At 49.2% G+C, this 20,130-nt stretch overlaps 4 protein-coding genes across 4 annotated transcripts; 1 reads left to right on the top strand and 3 right to left on the bottom strand.

Annotated features, from left to right (window-relative positions):
* Positions 1-800: 800 nt before the first annotated feature.
* On the bottom strand, positions 801-2,357 carry PFICI_09655 (uncharacterized protein; the record flags this gene model as incomplete). The annotated part of the gene is made up of 3 exons (XM_007838236.1): positions 801-1,073; positions 1,129-2,190; positions 2,277-2,357. 3 exons carry the CDS (start codon positions 2,355-2,357, stop codon positions 801-803), a joined length of 1,416 nt encoding a protein of 471 aa, XP_007836427.1.
* A 2,932-nt stretch (positions 2,358-5,289) lies between these two features.
* Positions 5,290-8,109, bottom strand: PFICI_09654 (uncharacterized protein; the record flags this gene model as incomplete). The annotated part of the gene is made up of 1 exon (XM_007838235.1): positions 5,290-8,109. One exon carries the CDS (start codon positions 8,107-8,109, stop codon positions 5,290-5,292), a length of 2,820 nt encoding a protein of 939 aa, XP_007836426.1.
* Positions 8,110-15,683: 7,574 nt separating this feature from the next.
* Positions 15,684-16,487, top strand: PFICI_09653 (uncharacterized protein; the record flags this gene model as incomplete). Its single annotated transcript, XM_007838234.1, has 1 exon — positions 15,684-16,487. One exon carries the CDS (start codon positions 15,684-15,686, stop codon positions 16,485-16,487), a length of 804 nt encoding a protein of 267 aa, XP_007836425.1.
* A 1,272-nt stretch (positions 16,488-17,759) lies between these two features.
* On the bottom strand, positions 17,760-19,563 carry PFICI_09652 (uncharacterized protein; the record flags this gene model as incomplete). Its single annotated transcript, XM_007838233.1, has 7 exons — positions 17,760-18,036; positions 18,118-18,319; positions 18,403-18,586; positions 18,659-18,719; positions 18,779-18,958; positions 19,018-19,252; positions 19,323-19,563. The coding sequence occupies 7 exons, from the start codon at positions 19,561-19,563 to the stop codon at positions 17,760-17,762; spliced, it is 1,380 nt and encodes a 459-aa protein (XP_007836424.1).
* Positions 19,564-20,130: the final 567 nt, after the last annotated feature.

The following is a 20,130-nucleotide window of genomic DNA, read 5'->3' as shown; positions in this document are numbered from 1 at the left end:
CATCTAGAAGTTTTCTTTCTCGAGTTGGCAGCGGCCAGAAGATATTTCCAGTTGTTGAAACGGTGGGCTGTTGCCTGCGCAAATTCTGAGAGGGAAGGAACACTCTCGCGATGGTCTGGTCTTGTTGTCGTCGTTCCTGCCCCGAGTTGATATCACAAGCCCCTGACTCGTACATACCTAGGTACATAATCTGTGATCGCGCCAATTCTTCAAACCAGGGCCCGGACGATGAATAACGAGGCAGCACTGCAAGACCGTCTTTGTGCAAATGCAATTTATAGATTCACTGGGTGATTTCAAGAAAATCCAAGTGCATATTGTGATGATTCAATATTTTTTTTTGTCGCATGATTCAAAAACCATTGATATCTCAAAAAGGTGTAAGCATGCACCCTAACCCATCTAGAAATTGCTCTCGGTATCAAAATATAAGATAAAATGTCCATGTTCCCGTTCCCAGAATTTTCCATTTTTGTTTCTCGGACCTGCCATGCCCTTCCTACACGCGTGTTCGATCAATACAATACCGAAGAGACGCAGTAAAGATCTAAAGCTTTCGACTGTCAATCTGGGATAAATCCAGTTACTGGTCGCTCTATCTGTTGTGTGTTGTGGAGGGAGAAATTGCTCATGTGCTCGTGGTCACCGTAGTCCCAAAGGATCCTCCGCCACAACCCCGTGGCTCACATTCAACTTTTCCTAGCCTTCCTGCCCAGTGTACGCCATATACTTATTTCCTTTTCTTTTTTTTTCAGGATGGCACCGTCACATACCATTGTCATAGACCACTATACAGAGGTCTACTCATCCCAATTCTTGTCTCGCGGCGACGGCTGTCGCACATGGTGCCGCAGTGGTGATGAGGGCCGTGACGTAGACAGCCCCAATGACTTTGCCGATTCCATGGGATTAGGGACCGTCAGCCTGTCGCCCGATGGTCTTGGTGTGTTCATTGGATCAATGGTAGTCTTCTCGTAGGTGGCAATGTTGATTGGCGGTGGTCGGCCACGCTTCCGATCTGGACCCGTGTACAAGTAGGTCGAGGTCAGAACCAGTACTGTGCCGATCAGGAACTATAAGATAGTTAGATCATGGTCACCAATAGAGATGAGAGATTTCAAAGCTTACCATGATGGAGACCTGAACATTGAAAAATGCAACACTAAAGAGCAGGCTGACTACGATGCTGATGCTGGTCGCAAAGTTCTTGGCAATGTTGTCCGCATAGTTGATGCATAAGGATGCAAGCACACCACCAAATGCCTGGAGCAAGATCAAAGTCCACACAACCCAGTTGTATCCATCGAAGAATCCATGCGTCGCGATCTCTTGGCCATCCTTGAAGATGATGCCAATAAACAGCGCTGGGAAGAGAGAATAGAATGACAGCTGTATGTTACGGATCCAAACAGAGGCGACTGCCGCAGGATCCTTGAGCACCTTTTCAAAGTACACGCCAGTCAAGCCCGAGACTGCTGCTGCGACCAAGACGGCGGAGAGGCCAACGGAGTAGTTCATGATTGGGGTCATACTCTGGTCCTCCTCGATTCCTGCGTAGGTGGCAGAGCGCTTCATCAAGGCATCTCCCGCGTCCGAGAGGCCATCAATTGTGCGCTTGGTCAACTCCCTGGCGGCCTCGCTTACTCCATTCGCCATCTGACCAAGCTCGTGTGCAGATCGAGGGAAGAAGTGGTCGCTCATATCATGGATCAGGAACGAGCCATCCTTGGATCCCGTCGACGGAATGGAGACAATGGAGACACCAAATGTCAATAAGAGGAGGGCAAACCAGCGCTTCGGCGACAGAGATCGACCAAGCATGGTAACTGTAAAAAGTGCCGTCGTCAATATCTTGAGCTGGTACAGAATCTGGAAATGGATCGGGTCCAGATTGCCAATTGCCACATATTGCAGCGTATTCTGCAGGGTGTAGAGCGCGGCTGGTATTGCCAGCTTCCATCCATCGCCCGAAAACACGGCCTTGTAAATATGCGTGAAGAGGACTGTGGCGGGTGTTGAAGGTGCCAAACTCCTCGAGACTTCGTAGATGGCGAATGTGAGCGAAATGGCAAGCTTGATGACTTCGGTCAGGAAAACGGCGGTCGAGGTAAAGTATCGGTGGTCGCCATTGGGTTTCATCATTCGCGAGTAGTGCATCAGCAATATCAAGGCCGAGTTCTCGAAGGTCAACTTGTAAACCAATCACTATTAGCGGGTGCCTTACGATGGCGCATGGGGCGTTTGCCATGACCATAATGGAGATGCATTTGACTTACAGTAATGAGCGAGACCTGCTTCATGGGCATGCCCAACAAGGTCGGCGACCCCTTGGCCGGTGGGAAGTCCAGCAAGCCCATGGCGAAGGGATAGTGGTGTCCAGTGTGGTGACGTTGTTGAAGGTCTCCCGGGCTACTGGGGCGGCCCGTGGGTCGTTGCGATGTCGTGCGTCGCTGAAGGCGTTGTTAAGCAACGTGCTACGCCAGCACGATCGGACTGTATGCAACTGTAGCTTTCGGAAGGAATGCGTCGAATTCCACCAAAAAAAAAACCAAAAACCAAAAAGGTTAGATTGTTCAGGCCGTTGTACTCATATGAGACCAGCGTCTGAAAACCTAGACGTTTTGACCCCTGGTTTTTTTTTTTTGGTCCGGTACCTTTAAATTTTCTGGGCTCCTTCTTTCGACGCTGCAGGAATTGGGTGGTGAGCCCACAAAGCAAGCTGCAGTCGTGATTCGTTGTCGGTACCCTGGCTGTGTCGACTTACTCGCCGATTATAGAGCGATTGATAGACCCCCAGCCAAGGGGAATGAGATTGGCCGTAGCGAGAATGCAAAGTGTGGAATAGTGTTGGGAGAATGTAGAAGAGGGAAGGAAAATATGGACGGGAAGGTTGAACTGGGCGGAGGAGTTGGTTTGACGTAGAAGCAACAAGAGGCTCAATTCGGGCTGTGGTGTACGTAGGTAGCAGGTAGATCGACAAAAGCTCGCCCGAATGATGATCTCAATGGCTGGGCCGTTCCCCAGATTTTTTCCAAGGCAAGAAGATCCAGGCCATGTGGATTTTCCCACTTTTGCAGCACGCACGACTGGACAGCGCAGAGGCACAGGCAATAGGCGAATGCAGGGGCCGGTAAATGCTGGCCTTGTTTGCTTGTAGTGTAAAAAGAAGAAAAGGTCTGACCAATTCAGGAACGATGACTCCAACTTGTCTATTCGATTTGCCAAAGCAGCAGCATCATTTTCAAGCATGAGAAATTCTTCCCAGAACGTCCAGAACCCCCTGACCAGCTAGGGGTGCCGCTTCGGGGGAGCTTCTCAAAGTCGATCCTAGTGCGTCGATCACCTCTGCGGGAGCTTGCGACGACTTGTTCGTGCATAGGGTTGAGTCGTAGCTTTTGCCCTGGAAAAAAAAAAAAAAAAGAGACAGGGGATCATTGGTTGGCTGTCAAAAGGCGGCAAATGGCTGCGCTGCGTGCGCGAGCTCCGCTGACTACCTACATACCTGCACAGTACTACAGATTTTGAGGGAAGGCAGAGGAAAATACGTAACCTAGTATTACGACGCTGCTTTTTAAGACCAGTATTTCCGATGATTGAATGCTCATTTCATGTCATGTCATCTGTTTTCGCATGTCGCGTGTATCAAAGAGGAGCTTTCGATTCAATAGCAAGTCACGTCATCGAGTCTTTTGGATCGATCCTACTTAAGTAAATAGTTCTTTTGAACCCAAATGCCAAGATGGAGGACTATGAAGCTAGGTGAAAGGCCAGACCTCGATGCTCATGCCCCGCGTTCTTTGGGGTGGGTCGGATCTCTCAGACCCTCCTTTCCCACCTAGACCTAGCAACGTCCGGTACGATTCTCGAACAAGAAATGTTTCGAACCAGGTGGTTTTGAACAGTCAGAGGTCTGTGAGACCCCCGCGAGCACCTTGTTCGGTTTTTTTCTGCTGATTTCCAGCATATTGAGGGGCAGTCTGGGCCGACGTCTGCTATGCATACTGTAAATGTGGTTACAGGTACAAATACACCGTAGAAATGCATCTTTGCAGACAGATCTTGGCACGATATAGTTGGCGCCATACGCAACTTCCATCGCTTAGAACAAACAACAGGAAACGAGGATTGGTGTCATTCTTTTCTAGATGAAAGACGGTGCGGGACTTGGCACTTGGCCGTCATCAGGACTCCTGCACGCCAATCAAACGTTGAGCAGATCCGCATGGCAGCAGTAGCTCCCGTCGCCGTCCTCATGTGAAAAGGTCCTCTCCCTCAACCACATGGCCACAGATGGTGCAGCCACAGTGATTGCCATGGCTCAAGAGCTGCTCTGTCACTGGTTATCGCAGTAGCTCACATGAGTTCGAGCACCAGCACAACCTAGGAAACGGTGATACTAATGCGCGGGGAGATGTGCACTATTCATCGCTCGTCCCATCCCATTCAGATCCTCTTCCGAATTGAGGTTGAAGTTATCGGTCAGATGACTTGTACTCGCCCGCCATCTGCGTTGTCGGCTTCGCCAGTCGTCAACTAGTGCTTGTTGAAATGTAACAAAAAATTGCAAACATCTCGAGGAGCAGCGGCTGATTCTCGCTTCCAACAAGTAACCATGTCGTCTCATCCCGCCCGGCCGTGTAAATCGCCCAACCTTGAAGGATTAGGTTGGCTGGTGTCTTCTTGGCACATCTACTCCCAATAATGGGCCCGAAACGTGTATCAGTAGTTGAATAATCGGTCAGAATCTAAACAAGGAGGTTGGTAGGCTAAGAGGGTGCCGCTCAATGAGGCAGGGCAAAGATATTGTATTGCGTCCTCTGGCTACTGGTATAAGTGCTGTGCCTTGTGTGCGTCCTATTGTCGCAAATATGGTCCCATATCACTTTTATGGCTTTGGTTTCTCGCTTGGTTTCATGAGACCATGTCAGAAGTTATATTCAAGATCGGACTGATCATCATCTTCCATTATACGAGCTATCGTGCTCCTTGATACCTGGGTATATGACCACATGAAATGGGTGTTGCCCAGCAGGGCCTAACCTATCCTCTAAATGCTTCCTCCATTAATCCACAAAATATTAAGAGGCCATGAATGAGATGCTGTGTTGTTTTGGTCATGAATCGGAAACCGCCATAGCGCCAGTCGCTTCTTTCCCATTGAACCTGGAAGATGCGTGCGTACATGAACAAATGAAAAATAAATGGTTGGTATGTGTGTCCCCTCGTTCGTGATCGAAAAGAAAATCGTGTTACTCCAAAACGCTTCAAAAGCCAGCCAAAACAACCGCTTCAACCATCATCACCCCACAGCCCAACCTCGGGCGGCAAGTATAGATCAGCGTTGCCAACAGCGCTCAGCCGCACCGCGCTGCTCTTGCCTCGAACGTGGCCCTTGATTTGCGTCTTTGCAAGGTGCTGTTGAACGGGACTATCAGGTCTCGCAGTAACCCGTTCTCTTCTGTCCGAAACCTCCGATGGCGGAGGGCCCATGACATCAGAAAATCCGTCAAAGTCAATGTCATCCTCCTCATCGTTCTCCAGATTCGACTCTGGCAGATTCTCCAGCTGTCTTCGCAGACTGGAACCACGGGTGCCAAGCAAATTTGAGTCTGCTCTAGGCCGATCAGCACGTCTTTGTGCTGGGGTTGGGAATCCGTGTGCACTGGTATGCTTCGAGATCCTCCTGCTGCGACGGCTTTCTGGGATGATCTCGCCATCGCTGTCCTGGTCATAATCCATGAACTCGCTCAGGTCCGGGCTTGGCTCTGCCGTGTCAATAGAATCGATGTCATAGACAGGACGATCGAGAAACAGCAGCACACGTTCGTGCCGCCCGGCAGCGTTGCCTTTAATAGTAGCATTACTCATTGCTGAGCTAGAACGCTTCTCAATCGGATCATCGTGACTAAGGCTTTGAGGTTCGTCTGCAAATCGTACGTTGTTGTCTGTCCTGCGCACACTGTCTTTTCGTTCTGTGAGGTTCTTGAAGCTGGAAACAAGGGAAGAGTTTCTTGGTTGATATGGGGGTAGTTGAGGAGCACATGATGTGATCCGAGTGCTCGTTTGCTTCGATGATCTCAAGCTTTGTAGCTGGCTGTCGCGGCCGCCACTGCTGGCACTGCTACGACGGCGACTACCGACGCTGCTTCTATCGCCATCCAATTCTGCAAGGATATCTTCCCGCATCATGGCTCTCTTGTGCCTCAGAGCTGCAAGCAGTGCCTCTTCCTGTTTAGTCACGGCCATATATCGTCCATTGTGAGAGTCGGCGCCTTCGTCACGGGTGGAATCCTTGCCACCATTGTACGAAGCTCCGCTCGACGGTGATACTGGCGACTCTGACTGGTCAGAGCTAAATGAGCGGCGGTGCTTATCTGTAGCCTGTGCTGTCAGTTCCCTGAGGGAATCTAGAGCTTCAGCAGTGGAAGCCAAGGGCCTGGCTGTAACAGCCTTGGCGTCAGCTCCAGTATGCTGACTCCATTGCGACTTTAGTGTCTTCTTGCCCGAAATCGAACTGTGATGGGAGTCTGAGGTCCCTGCCGTTGACACTGAGAGACGCGATAATCGACCGGTTTCAGAAGCCGTGTATCTGGCTGTCGTTTCTGTGCTCGCTGTCGAAGAAGATCGCACTGTGCTACTTGAAGGAATTCGGGCATTGTGACCTTTTCCAGCCGAGGCGGGGACGGCAAGGTAGTCATTGAGAGTCGCAAAGTTTCCATGCTTCTGTTGACGGCTCGAGGTTCTCTCCTGGGGCACTGGTGGTCGCTTGGGCATTCCTTTTCGTGCATCGGACAGAGCAGCGAGATCTTCATGAGATATGTTCGTGTGCGAAGACATTGATGACTTGGGCGCTGAATCACTAAAAGTACCATCGTCTGAGTCGGAATCTGATAGTGACAAGACGCTGTTTGTTTGCAGATCCGATTCAAGAGTTCGTGAGGTCTTCGAGGTCTTCGACGTTTTCGAGTTCCTGGTGTTGCGACTGGAGATACTTGACGCATAGTCTCTTCCGGGTAAAAGTTGGTGAGATTGAGAGATATTAGGAGTGTTTGATGTGGTCGTGTTTCGACTTCCAGTCGAGTTTTTCCTGGCATGGTCCAAACGATGGTTTGTATCACGAACCGCCGGATTCGAGAGCGGCGTGACCAAGGAAATGGTTGATGACGTGGTGAGAGGAGGTGTCGGTTCCTCAGCGACCGAGTCAAAGCGCGGTCGGTCTGGGAATTCATCCTCTCCTGAGAGATCATCATCCTCGCGGAAGGTCATCTGCTCATAATGATCGTATAACTGGGACAAGGTGGTCGAGTCCTGTACACCCTTGGGGCTATCAAAGGTACGTGTGCTGGTTGCCGATGGCGACGCTCCGACCTTCTTTGAGACATTATGAGAAGATGAAAATTGGGAAATGAATGATGGGGATCTGTTCACGTAGCCGTGGCCGAGAACATTGGCAGCAGGCTGGGCATTTTGGTCCTTGCGACTCCGCGGCTTGAGTTTGGACAGATCTAGTCGGGATGGCTTCTTTTTTGCGATCGCCGGGCCCGCGAGACTCCCGTCCATGTCGAGTAACGAGTTGGCCTTGCTGGCGAATCCTTTGGCCATGGCCGAATTCGAAGTCTGCTGCGAAATGGACAAGGGAACTTTGCTCCTGTCGTAATGGCTATAGATTGTCGAAGCAATCGACTCACGTCGCTTCATGCTCGAGGCCTCTGTCCTGTAATCATTACCAATGGTGGCAGCCGACCTCTGCATTCTCAAGCCGTGTCCGCCGACGGGCTGACGCGGGATGATGTCGGACTCAGCATCCCACCCATTCGACCTATATCTCCCAGGGTCAAACTCATCTTCCTCATCAAGAACATTCAGACCTGTGTCGGCAAAGCTCGCTGTACTCTCAGATACTGCGATGCTGATGCCCGATCTTGAATCCCAATGTTGGGGTTTGGCCGAGCCTGGATGGAGAGACGCTGTCGAGGCAGTATTGATGCCGCCGCCAGTCCCCAGAATCTTTTGTGCTTTTGTGAGTGGCACTGCACTGACTTGTGGATCCGTTGGAGGTTTTGCCTTCCGCCCCGGGATTGGGAAGGTAAATTTGGATTTGTTGCCCATGGTCAACAAAAGTATTGAGTAGCAGACATATCAGTCCCACCAGGACACCACGGGTAGGTTCGGTGATAGACAATGCAACGAAGGAAAAGTCGTTGCAAGATGAAGAAGTGGTCGAGGAAAATACCGTGGTTGTTCCAAATGTTCGCCAATTGCGTATAGTCTTGGGATTTTCTCGTCGAGTGCGATGCTGATCCAATGATCGAAGGCGGTTGTTGCCAAATCTGTTTCGTCCTCCAAGCTTTATCCAGACGAACCCAAGCGACGACCGGTCATTGGGATTGCGGAATAGTTATGTGTATCGTAAGTAATTCCTGTTCCCCCAACATTCTCTAGAAGAGAATGTCTCCGCGAGCCAGAAACAAGTCTGGAGATTGTCTCGACTTCCGAGAGGTAAAGAAAGAAAGAGAAAAGAGTAAAAGAAGGTGAGTGAGTGAATGAATGTATGTGTGTGTATTGATTGATTCGTACTCGAGGTCCAAGATTGATTTTTTTTTTTTTCCCTCGAGCTGCTCCGATGAGTCTCCACTTGAGACAGATAGCAAGGGAACCAGTGGCAGACGATCCGAACGGCCGGGGAAGAAGACGTCGAGAAAGAAGGCAGAAAGGATAGAGAAAGGAGATTGTCCAATTCCCACGTGCGGGAACTGGCGTTGCGATGGCTCTTCTAGTATGAGTATTAAACTCTGGCGATCGGAGGCGATGGCTGTCGAAAAGAACGCCCAGGCAGTTCCCGAGCCAATAAATTAAGATCGAGCCTGTCTGCAGCGGACACCCACTTTCCTGGACGCACCAAGACCGACCTAAACTGATGCACAATTTGGCCTGCCAAGCATCAGGCATTCTGATTCTGGACTGGCTTTTTGAGTGGAGGTGGAAGGGGTGCCCGCACTCCTCTCTCCTCAACTCCTCCTCCAGCGTACAGTACTGAATACACTAACCTAGGCATGTACGCAGCGTACTTCACAGTAGTGCCAACCAGGCACAGGGGTCCAAAAAAGGCGAGGGTTTTGGGGTGTGATTCCCCCCTGGAACGACATGCCCCTACCTAGCAAGCTGCCTACATTTTACACAGACATGACGATCTCGTGAATGACAGGGCACGCCGTAGGTATTTCTCAGGTACGCACGGGGGATACGGAAATGCCATTGCCCATGTCCATGCCCTCTTGGCTTGCCTTGCCTCAGCCAGTGACGAGGGTAGGCAAGGTCGGGTAAGGTATAATCAGGTTGGTGGCTTCCCGCTCATGCATCAAACGGCAGATGGATGCAATCACTGGACGGCAGTAGTATTATCTCTCTCTGGCGGATGACGACGGCACCAAATGATATGTCAACCTAGTATAGCACCTCTCTACCGCAATGTAGTAGTATGTAATCACAAACCAAACCGGCGAGAACAAACTTCAGATTTTCCTCCGGCCCTTACAATGCCGCTGCATATGCTAATAGAAGCGTTTGTGCAGGCGACATCTGAACTAACAGTCGAGTTCACCACGGGCGCTCGAGGAAAACAGCAAGCAGAAGGACCAGCGCGACTAGGCATGGGTACCCCCTTGTTCTCTACACTCAGATGCCCCCTCTTACGGAAGGCCTTGGAGTGGGTGGTAATGAGTTGACCCCTGGCTAAACCCTTTAGGAGCCTAGGGCCACTGCGTGTGATGGAGAAGTCTTTTTTTTGCGGCGGATTCGCGGATTAAGTCAAGTTGGAAGCCATGGCAAGAAATCACGACGATTGAATTAAAAGAATGCTCATATCGTTGAATAAAGACACGGCCGCTTCAGACAGGCGATTACCATCTTACTACCTAATAGTGCTTGAATAGCCTCATGCAAATGGTTGGAGCAGCTCCAGTTTAGATAGCACAAAGCATGTTAGCAGGGTCGCTACACAATTCTTAAGATTTTCTTTGGTGGGAAGTCAGTCAGCTCTGAGTCGCGCGAGACCCCGAAGAATAAAACAACAAAATGCAATCAATCACTTATGAGCTATTAGTTGCATTAGGTACGGTACCATGGTACATTAACAGTGCCCCACAGTCCGAATATAGAAGATATAATGTCCATCCAGATCCCCCCAAGGGTTCGAAGTCAGAAACCCTGTCCGCTTGACTCCGGCGTGCCGAAGTTGTGGAAAAAAGTGAAAGAGAAAAATTATTGCACGGATACGACTTGTTTGACCCAGCTGGGGGGGAAGGGGGGAGAAAAAACACACTGCCACCTACCCTACCTACAGTAGATGCCTTTCTGGTCACTGGTGAGGTCTCTTCGGATCGGCCGCCGTCGATATGTGGGACGTCTCAGGTTGGGGAGGAGCCGACCGGAACATGTTTCTATGAAACACTGAACAAACAGGCGGGAGATTGACATGCAGTTGGCATCGACATGTGCCTACAGAACGAATCTTCTTGCTACCAGGAGCGCCACCATCAAGCCAGAAGACGTGATTCACCAGACGCACGAATGTGTCCGTATCGCTTGGACGGAATAACACATCGTCCACGTTGCCTAGGTATCCTTGGGTGATGTGGATTTGTTGCCGAGATGCGATTTCGCGTATCGTTCACGCGCAGTAGTTGCCCCATAAGCCAGTAAATGACGAACGGGGGGAGCTGAGTCCTGACGATACCTTTGGTAATGTAGGTAGGTACATGGACTAACTAACCTTAGCCAGGTAGTAGGTACCGTAGGCAGGCTACATTATAGTAGTACCATAGCGCAAAGAAATCCCCGATGGGCTTCGATCCGGCGACTTGCGAGAAAGGCTTTCCCATCAGACTATCGCGATGGTCTACAAACTATCTCTGACGACCGTCGATAGCGTCACTAGAAGACCGGTTTGATGACGACCCGACAGAATGGATATGCGCCTTCTGGAAGGGCAATGACTCGTAGCGTTATCCTCATTCAGACGGCTACATCGTTGGTGGCATCCAACCCAGGAAAGGATTACAAAACAACGTGCATTAGTTGCCTAGGTAAAATTCAATACTTGATGTTTTATAAGTACTGTACAGAATCTAGTTGTTGTCCACAAGATTATCAGTTCCAAGGATATACCTACCTAGGTACAGGTCGTGATGGAATCTTCGATATGCGCAAATAAAGTTCTGGTGCCACACGAGAAGATCGCCAGCATTGGATGCTGCATGAATGCAGTCAGACGAGTGCCGTACCTACATTACATATTTCGTACATGTTGACTAGTATGATATTTTAGACTGGACTAGACAATACGCTGAACACTCTGCCGGTGGCAATCGTTTATCACACTCTCTCTCTACACAGTACAATCAACCTCAGAGGGTGAAGATCAGGGTCTTACGATCGCTATTACCGATATCGTGGCTGAGAGCTTTGCAGGATACGCATTGTAATCAGATACTCGTCACCCGTAGCTCCACAGTTTCTGGGGTTGACACTTGACAGCGATCCAAGATTGCACTCCACATGCCCGACAGACCTGAAGGTGGCCCTTTGCCTACCCTTTTCGCAAGGTCTGCCCAGGCAAGGTGTTCCGTTCCCCACCGTCCACAGGGTCTCGTGTCAGGATCTTCGATGTCAAGGGCCCCCCAAAGATCCCCTCTCCTCAACTGACCCCAAGCAGAGGGCATCACAGCTGAGAGCAATCAGCAATTTTCATACATACCGCATCATCTTTTTGGGCGCAGTGCAAATCGTGGAGTAGCAGACGAAGTGGGTTCGAGCCTTTTTCTTGGTCTTTGTGATCTAGCTGGGTGCACTATGAGGCCAATAGTTCACGGATCATCGTACGTTGGGAGCACCTAGGGTTTACAGATCGCGGAACGCCAGATCAGGCCTGTTGATCATAAAGGCTACCAGGTCCATCGCAATTACCCGTCTATCAAAAGCACATCTCAGCGCACACACACGTTCTTTCGAGACTCTTTTTGTGCCAGAAACTCTAAAGACAACAAGATAACTCCCTTGACCTAGACAAGCTTACGTGATCGCTAGATACCTTACCCTGGTGCTTGTCGGAGGCATGTCGTCGTCTATTCCCCGATACTGTTACGCCGTCCCCGACCTATCCATGTTGTTGCAATTGCACATACGTTTGAACTCGTACTTTGGTCGCCAAGATTACTCAACAACGTTCAGTACCCCAAAATTATATAGGCTGCGCGCACATTATAACCAAATATTCAAACACGAGCGGTCCAAAAGTTTCCGCATCACCACGGAACCTGGTAGTTGAACCCCCCAGCAAAGTCTCCCAAGTCTTTCAAGATCGGCATGGATATTTCGGCAATCAAGGGGGAAACTGTCAATGTCAAAATCAAAAGAGCCTTTGCCTGGGGCCCGTGCGTGAATATTTGACCAGAAAATCATCCATGGCAAAAACGTGCACGGCAAATCAAGGTGCTAAACAAGCAGGCAAGGCGTACAACGCGGGGTGCAGCATCGACCGTACAAAGTCTTTTGCTTTCTTGATGAGCACAGACGATGAGCCATGGCTCGGGGCAAGACCAAGATGCACATCCTACGTCACGATGCACTTCGCGTCGTCCCGTCTGATGTTCTGAACCCGATTCGTCTCGGACCAGAACTGGGCTGCGACGGCGGCGGTATACTAGGACGCGGGGCAGCAGTGCTACTACTGTCAATATTATCCCTACTATTATCAAATGGTAGCCCGGGTATTGGGCTTTTCAAGCGAGGCACAGGCGGCTATCAATCGGCTGCTCTGTTTGTGCAACCTGCCAGGCCCGTGGAGTCGCGAGGATCACAAAAAAGAACTCGGTAAGCGTCCCGATCGTCAGCGCTCAGACCTCGGAACGTCAGTGTACAGCGATCGTCGACCAAACAATAAATGAGTTGCGTGGTTTTACATCCATGATGATCCCGGACCATAACAGAACAATAAGAAGCGACAATGGCACATAGCTTGGTCGCAGTGGATATAGCTCAGGATATGGTCTCTGAGCTGGAGATGTCGCATAACAATAAAATGTGAATCTATATCGTCAAGAAGCTTCGGCCGAGACGAGCATCCGTAGATCTGAGACTGATAACCTTATCTCGTGCCCAAGTTTCAATTTCATCCGATATCTACGCATAGAGAATCCAGCTGACGGTTAGACCCGGTGCTCGCTTGTTCGCAACGGGAACAAGATATGTAAGCTGAAGATTAGCAGATGTAGAATCGCATGTATTTTTGATCCTCATTATACAAGAATCCAAATCGGCAGGCTTATAACCAAAAAAAAAAAAAAAAAAAAAGGGACCTAAGAAATCTACCGGCATCATTATCCAATTTCGTGCATCGACGGCACAAGATTTATATGATTGACACCACACAGTCGCATCCACTTCTTGTTTGTTTTCGGATGACCTCGACATATATGATCCTAGCTGCCATGCCGTCAATCACGAGGGCTGACCACCCCTTACCCCTCCTCCTGATACTGAGCGGTAACATGGGGTCTCGTCCGCAAGCCATCTTTTCTCTCCATGATCCTTTCTAGGTTGGCTCTCGACCATCATGACTGCACATGATCCTGGTTTATGGTGACATCGGCCGATTGGGAGGGGGGAAGGATCCCGTTCTCCCTTCCTTCAGACTCGAAAGTCTGTTTTGCGGCCCGAGACCGAGGAAGCTAAGCCTTGACTGCACTCCACCCAGTTGTATACATGATACAATTCAAGACATGATTTTTACGGGTTTGCTACTGCCGTCGAAGCCACTCCATGAAGCGAAGCCAACTTGATTTGTCACTGGCGTGACAAGTTGCACAATGGAATTGGGAGTATACGTAGCATGCTAGCCACGGAGTAGAAGACTGCTGGTCTAGATGCCTTTGCAAGATGGATGCTGAAGTATTCATACATTGTCGAAATGCTGCACATTTGGTCGAGCATTGCATGGACGACCTCTCATATCGGAAGACGATTCGAAAGAGCTCATGCAGTACAATGAAGGCATCGGGCTGGTCCCGAGCTAGAGGCTATTTGCTCCTCGCGGTTTAGATAGCGGGCTCACTATTATAGGTTGTCAAGGCGAACTTGCAATTCGCCTATAGTTTCTTAGGTGACATAAAAATGCTGAACACGAGATCCAAGCCCGATATATTTGTTTAAAAAAGACCGTGGAAGGTCATTATCACTTTGAGTGTCGGGAATCTTGACATCAAGGGTTGGAACATGGTAATCTTTTTCATTGTCCACGACATACATAATATACCACATTCGGAATCCTAAGTAGAAACTCCAATAGCTGCCTTCAGCTCCTGGGTCCACAAATTAGCTGGTTTACTCCCATCTCTGAGCTCCGAGTAAAATGTTCTTAGAAGTTCTGGAGGTTGGCTGTCGTCCAAGAACCCATCATCGTCCATATACTCCTCCATATAACAAATCATAGGCATCGCAAAAGCACCTACGCGCTTTCCTGAGTCGCGCGCGTATATTCGTAGGAAAGCTTCCAGCAAGATGTGCGCTTTCGGGACCATAACATCATATTGACTTGGCTAGAATGCACCAGATCCCCGACCTGGCCGCTTTGATGGCAGAATAGTTTGGTCGGAAGCAGACAAGGAAGTCCGAGGACAAGGGAGCAGAGAGTGGTGGTAGGCACCAGAGTGTCTCGGCTTGTACGTAAAGTTCTACCATGATTTCGTCGTCCTTGATAAGCAGATGAAATGATGGCGGCGGCGAAATTCGGTCTGGCGAGCTTGCACGACAAGCCTGCAAGTCCGAAACTGCTATCAGGCTGCCAAGCTGAGCCGTTGCGTTGGACGCAATCTCCAAGCAGTGGTTAGGAACAACAAAGTCTATCGACTTTCAGCAACACAGCTAGCCGATGGTCAGACTTTCAAGGGTCAAGATAGACTCACGTCTATGATGGATGGAACGCCATGGACATTGAGAAGGCAATGGCCCCACAGCGCACATGGAACCTGACGGGGGTTGAGACGTTGCGCAATCAATGCGGTAAGCGATTCTGGAAATACATCCATCCTATTTCCCCGTTCATACCTATTACAGGTATACAGGTAAAAGTTTGGTGAGAGGCCTCTAATATTTAAACCTCGAATATTGCCTTACGATATAGCTACCACCTACCACTGGGCGGGCCACTGGCAGCTGCCAAGAAAAAGCGTCACTGGTAAAAGGCCAACCTTTAAAAAAATGCCATTTTAACACTATATACTCCTATTTACGCAGCTATAATAATATATTATTATAAGAAAAACCTGAAAGAAAACGAAATTTTAAATATAAATATTATTCTTCTTCTTTTTTTCTTCGTTTTTATTTCCCCTTTTTTTCGTTTTAAATTTCTTTAAGCATTTTTTATAATTAGGTATTAACGTGACTTTAGCTATTCGCTGCATAATTTGAGGGCTTTTAACAGTTTGCCCTCTAGGCAACCGTACGCCGGTTGTTCCTCCACGCGCAGGTACCAATGTCCTGCCCTGAGACCTGCATCTTTCAGTTTGCGACTCAAATGATGTCTTTAGCCGTCTAGATAGCACTCACGACCTAGGGACTAGAAACTAGAACCCCGGCTCCCAACATACTATCATCGATATTCCAGACACCCACCCAAAGGCAATATGGTCGCTATCCAGATCCTCTCAGACCTTCATCTTGAAGCACCAAAAAGTTATGATATCTTTGAGATTACACCACGCGCACCCTGCTTAGCTCTTCTAGGCGATGTCGGCTGTCTCTCCAAAGATTTCGATGATTACAGCAAGTTTTTGCTAGTGCAACTAGGTCAATTCAAGATCGTGTTGCTCGTATTGGGTAACCATGAGCCTTATCATTCGAGTTGGGCCACGGTGAAGGATGACATGACGAAGTTCCAAGAGAACGTTTGCAGAAAAAAGGAGGGTGGCGAGAACCTGGGTGAATTCGTCCTCCTTGATCGAAAAAGATTCGATATCGATGTTGGAGAAGACAAAGTCACGATACTAGGCTGTACGCTATTCTCCAATGTCGACCCTGCGTCGCACGATCACGTGAGCTTTGGGGTCAACGATTTCTACTATACCGAAGAATGGGATGTCGAGAAGCATAATGAAGAGCATCGGCGCGACGTTCAGTGGCTGAAGACACAACTAGAAGGATTGAATGGCTCCGGGCGCAAGGTTGCCGTGTTCACCCATTTCAGCCCGACTACCGATAACCGGGCCGTAGATCCTCAACATAGCAATAGCACGATCAAGTCAGCATTCTCAACAGATTTGCGTGACAATTCTCTCTGGAATGAGACGATCTGCTTATGGGCTTTCGGTCACACGCACTATAACTGCGACTTTGAGGATGATCAGGGGAAGCGGTTATATACGAACCAACGAGGTTATTATTTCAGCCAGTCTGCTGGTTTCAATGCATCCAAGGTAGTTGAGATGTAGGAGAATTATGCAAAACTCTGGGCGAGAGGCACTTCGAGATTCATGGTAGACATGTCCTGTAATCGCTGGATTAGTACTCAGATTGGTGACGGCTGGGGACTCCCTGCTGTTGTAATGTTTCCCCCACATTATTTGGACAACATATTTCTTTTGTCTGGTCGGCAACGATATCTTTGATTTCGAATAGTCATCATCTTTCTCCATGCATCAATCGTAACATTGTGAGTTTCTTTGACATCGCCTTCAACGCGAATAAAGCAGGAATTCCCCCATCTCAGTCTCAACACTTTTCGGTGATGGGATATTTTCGTCACAAATGGGGTCTTTCCATGCCTGTTCGACTGACCAAGGAAGTGTTATACCCTGGTCTACTTATGTACGTAATGCTCATCGTGATGTGGCTGTGGTGGTAATAGTCGACAAAAGCGTGAAATATAAGGCAAGTAATTGATCTTGTGGTGAATTTGGTTTATATCATGTTCCCGTCACGATTGAAATGTAGCGAGATCCCCAGATTATCACCCGGCGACACCTATTCAAACGATTACCGGCCCACTAAAAAGAGTCGCTCGGCACGAAGATCGTCTCGCACATCGATCAGAAGCTCTTTGCGCCTTTCGATCTCCCGTGCCATTTTGTCAGGTGAATCCAGAATATGGCAGTGTTCCTCCGGCAACTCATCGTCATACCAGGTAGGGCGAATTGCGAGATTGGCAATGACGACCAAAATGATCAAAACAAATGTAAAGTAGAATAGCCAAATAATACATCGTAGAATCCAATGAGCATTGTATATAGTCTCGTTGTTGACTAAAAAGTGGCAGACCGCTGAGGTGGAACAGGAGTTTAGCAGTCAAAACGGAGGTCTTGCTCCAGCACCTCCAACACGTCCGGTTGTTTCCCATTTTCTTTAGCCAGCGACGAGTTGTGACAAGATAGTTATTGAGCGGTTGAAGTGAGCTTGGTTTCAGCGGTGTCAGGATCGAATTTCCTTTTCGGTAGGAAGATGTGACTTCATGGATTGATGGCTTTTGGTAGGTCAGATGCTTGAAAATTTTGAAAAGGCATTGGAGTGGAGGGGGATGGCATGCTTAAATGGATACGCAAAGGAGAGCTCCCAGCGTCAGCCGCGACATTCCAGGGACTTTAGGTGCAACTCAAATTCTACCTTTTTACAGGCTTTGATCCGGGCCGATAACAACCTAGAGGTCTACGAAGGAGGTGGTCTATCTCGAGCAGGATCAGGTTGAGAACAGTATGGCACTCTATCCTTCAAGCTTTGTGTACCCGACCATTGATGATGATAATGTCCAGTTTACCATGATCCTGGAGGATCTCAATCTTTTCCAAAGGATCACCATCTACCAGAATGCAGTCCGCAAAGTTTCCTGCCTTGATCTGGCCCATCTCATGGGACCGCATAAAGAGCTTGGCCACTCCGTAGGTTGCGGCGATGACTGCTTCGTGCGAAGTGAAACCTAGTAGGTCCCGGAAGTGCTGTAGGTCACGCGCATACGTGCCGTGAGGCGTCCACGCAAATCCGTAGTCACTGTATAAACAGCTTCAGTGGTCAGTTGCACATTTCTGATGCCTCCGTACCGGAGCAGGGTAACTCAAGTCTCAAACCTACCCCCCTGGAAGAACGACGACTCCCCTGCGGTGCATTTCTCTCAAGCCGCGCACAGCGGCTTCTAGCTCCTTTTTATATCCAACCTGCTCAGCCTTTTCGGTCGCGTATCCGAAAGCGCCAGCTTCGTATAGCGTATTTACCAGCCAATTGATGGCCGGAGCTACTACGTGTTTGTGCCTCCTAGCTTCTAGCATGTCCATGCCTGGTTTTGTGTAAATGGTCAACGTCGATCAAGGGAGTTTTCCCATGTGAATCCTCCCGGGACGAAAAAACATCAATACTCACCTTCTTCGTCTATAAAGGATGCATGATAGATAACATCGACACCGTGACGTATGCACATCTTGACAGATTCTCGAGCTCTGGCATGCGCGCATAGCCTCTTTCCAGACTTGTGAGCTTCATCCACACATGCTGCCGTCTCCTCGTCGGTATAGTAGCAGTCCTCCGCATCTCGTGTTTCAGTCAACTGTTGTACGAATCTGTATCAGCCGGTACGGGCTCCATCAACTGACACAAAGCTGTGGTCGTTAGCACTTACTGATTCTCCAGACATCGACAGTTTGATGTTGTCTACTCCCAGGTTGATATGGTGCCGAATTCTGCAAATTTGTAAGTAAATGCGACGTGCATGCTGCAAGCTATGATGGATATGACTGACACCTCTCGCATCTGATCTGGTCCGTCAGCGTATGCTGTGATACCCGCCACAAGGTCGCCATTGGTCCGAGCCATTTCCATACCGTTGGCAAGACATCTAGGACCGGGAATATATCCGGCATTGATAGCATCCCGGATGACGATATCCAGACGCTCTTTGGCTGATGCGGCCCCGTAACACCTGTCTCTCGCCATTAGTTTGACACACCACGGACTCGGGAGGAGGCAAGGACGGCTGACATTGTGTACCCAGAGTCCAAGTAGCATCGCGCGCTTCTGGCGGTAAGCAGGGTATGTTCTTCGACCGGCATTTCTCCGAGGCGATTGAGATCGCCACCGTCCCAGGTGAGATGGGTATGGGCATCGCCCAGACCAGGCATCAGGGTTCGACCATTGCCATTGAAAACGCGAACACCGGGATCCCTTTGGAGGGTTTCAATTTCGGGAACGACGCCAACATGCGCAAAATATTGCCCTTACGGCTTGTTTGAGAAAGTCCAAATATTACAATGGCTGGGCTGGCGGTTGAGGTACACTTGACTTACCATGGATCATTACATCCCCTCGGTACGGTAGCTTCCCGGTTGCATCAAGTATCTGGACATCCAGTATGAGGATTTTAGATTCGGGGTCGGTCCCTGTGATATTATAGTCCTTTGGCTGGAGTGATTTGTCAAAGTCGATGTTGTCAATGTAGGGAATATTTCGAGGCGGTCCATCGTACGAACATGGAATGTGCGACGGTGAACTCCACGATTCTACACTTTCAACCACTCCAGGTGCCATGACTTGTAAAATCGTCGTGTTGATGGCGATAAAGGCAAGGGTGTCTTCAAAACTTGTGCGATTGTTTGAAAGTGGCACGTTTATCTGTGCTTGAGAAGAGAGGTGATGATGTTTGGTCTAAGAGGGTGACATCGGCCACAGAGAGACGGAGAAGACTGCGGCACCATTTTTCAACCTTCATGTTGGACAGGGAACAATATATAGATTGAAGCATGGAGAGGATCTGAATGGGATTTTGATATTGTGCTATCATAAGCAGAGGTGGTGCGCTGGTACTTCGCGCGTACGTCACACTTACCATCGTACCTGCAATGTCACCACAGGACCAGTGGTGTCTGTCAATCACAAACGCTATACTGTGCTGATTGGTGTATGTGAGGAGGAGCTACCAATCGCAGCTTTTTGTAGCATGTCCGCGTCGGGTTTTCACACCCTTCCCCGCCTTCTGACCATCGATACCGTAAGAGGCATGCGAACAACCCTCTGGGTACACCTTTTTAGACGTTCGAGACAGATCGTACCACTGGAAAAAAGAATATGTAATGGCAAATATGAGGACTTGTATGA

Source organism: Pestalotiopsis fici, assembly GCF_000516985.1.
Source record: "Pestalotiopsis fici W106-1 unplaced genomic scaffold PFICI_Scf_7, whole genome shotgun sequence".
In the NCBI taxonomy this organism is placed as follows: domain Eukaryota; kingdom Fungi; phylum Ascomycota; class Sordariomycetes; order Amphisphaeriales; family Sporocadaceae; genus Pestalotiopsis; species Pestalotiopsis fici.
This window is presented reverse-complemented; position numbering and strand designations above follow the sequence as displayed.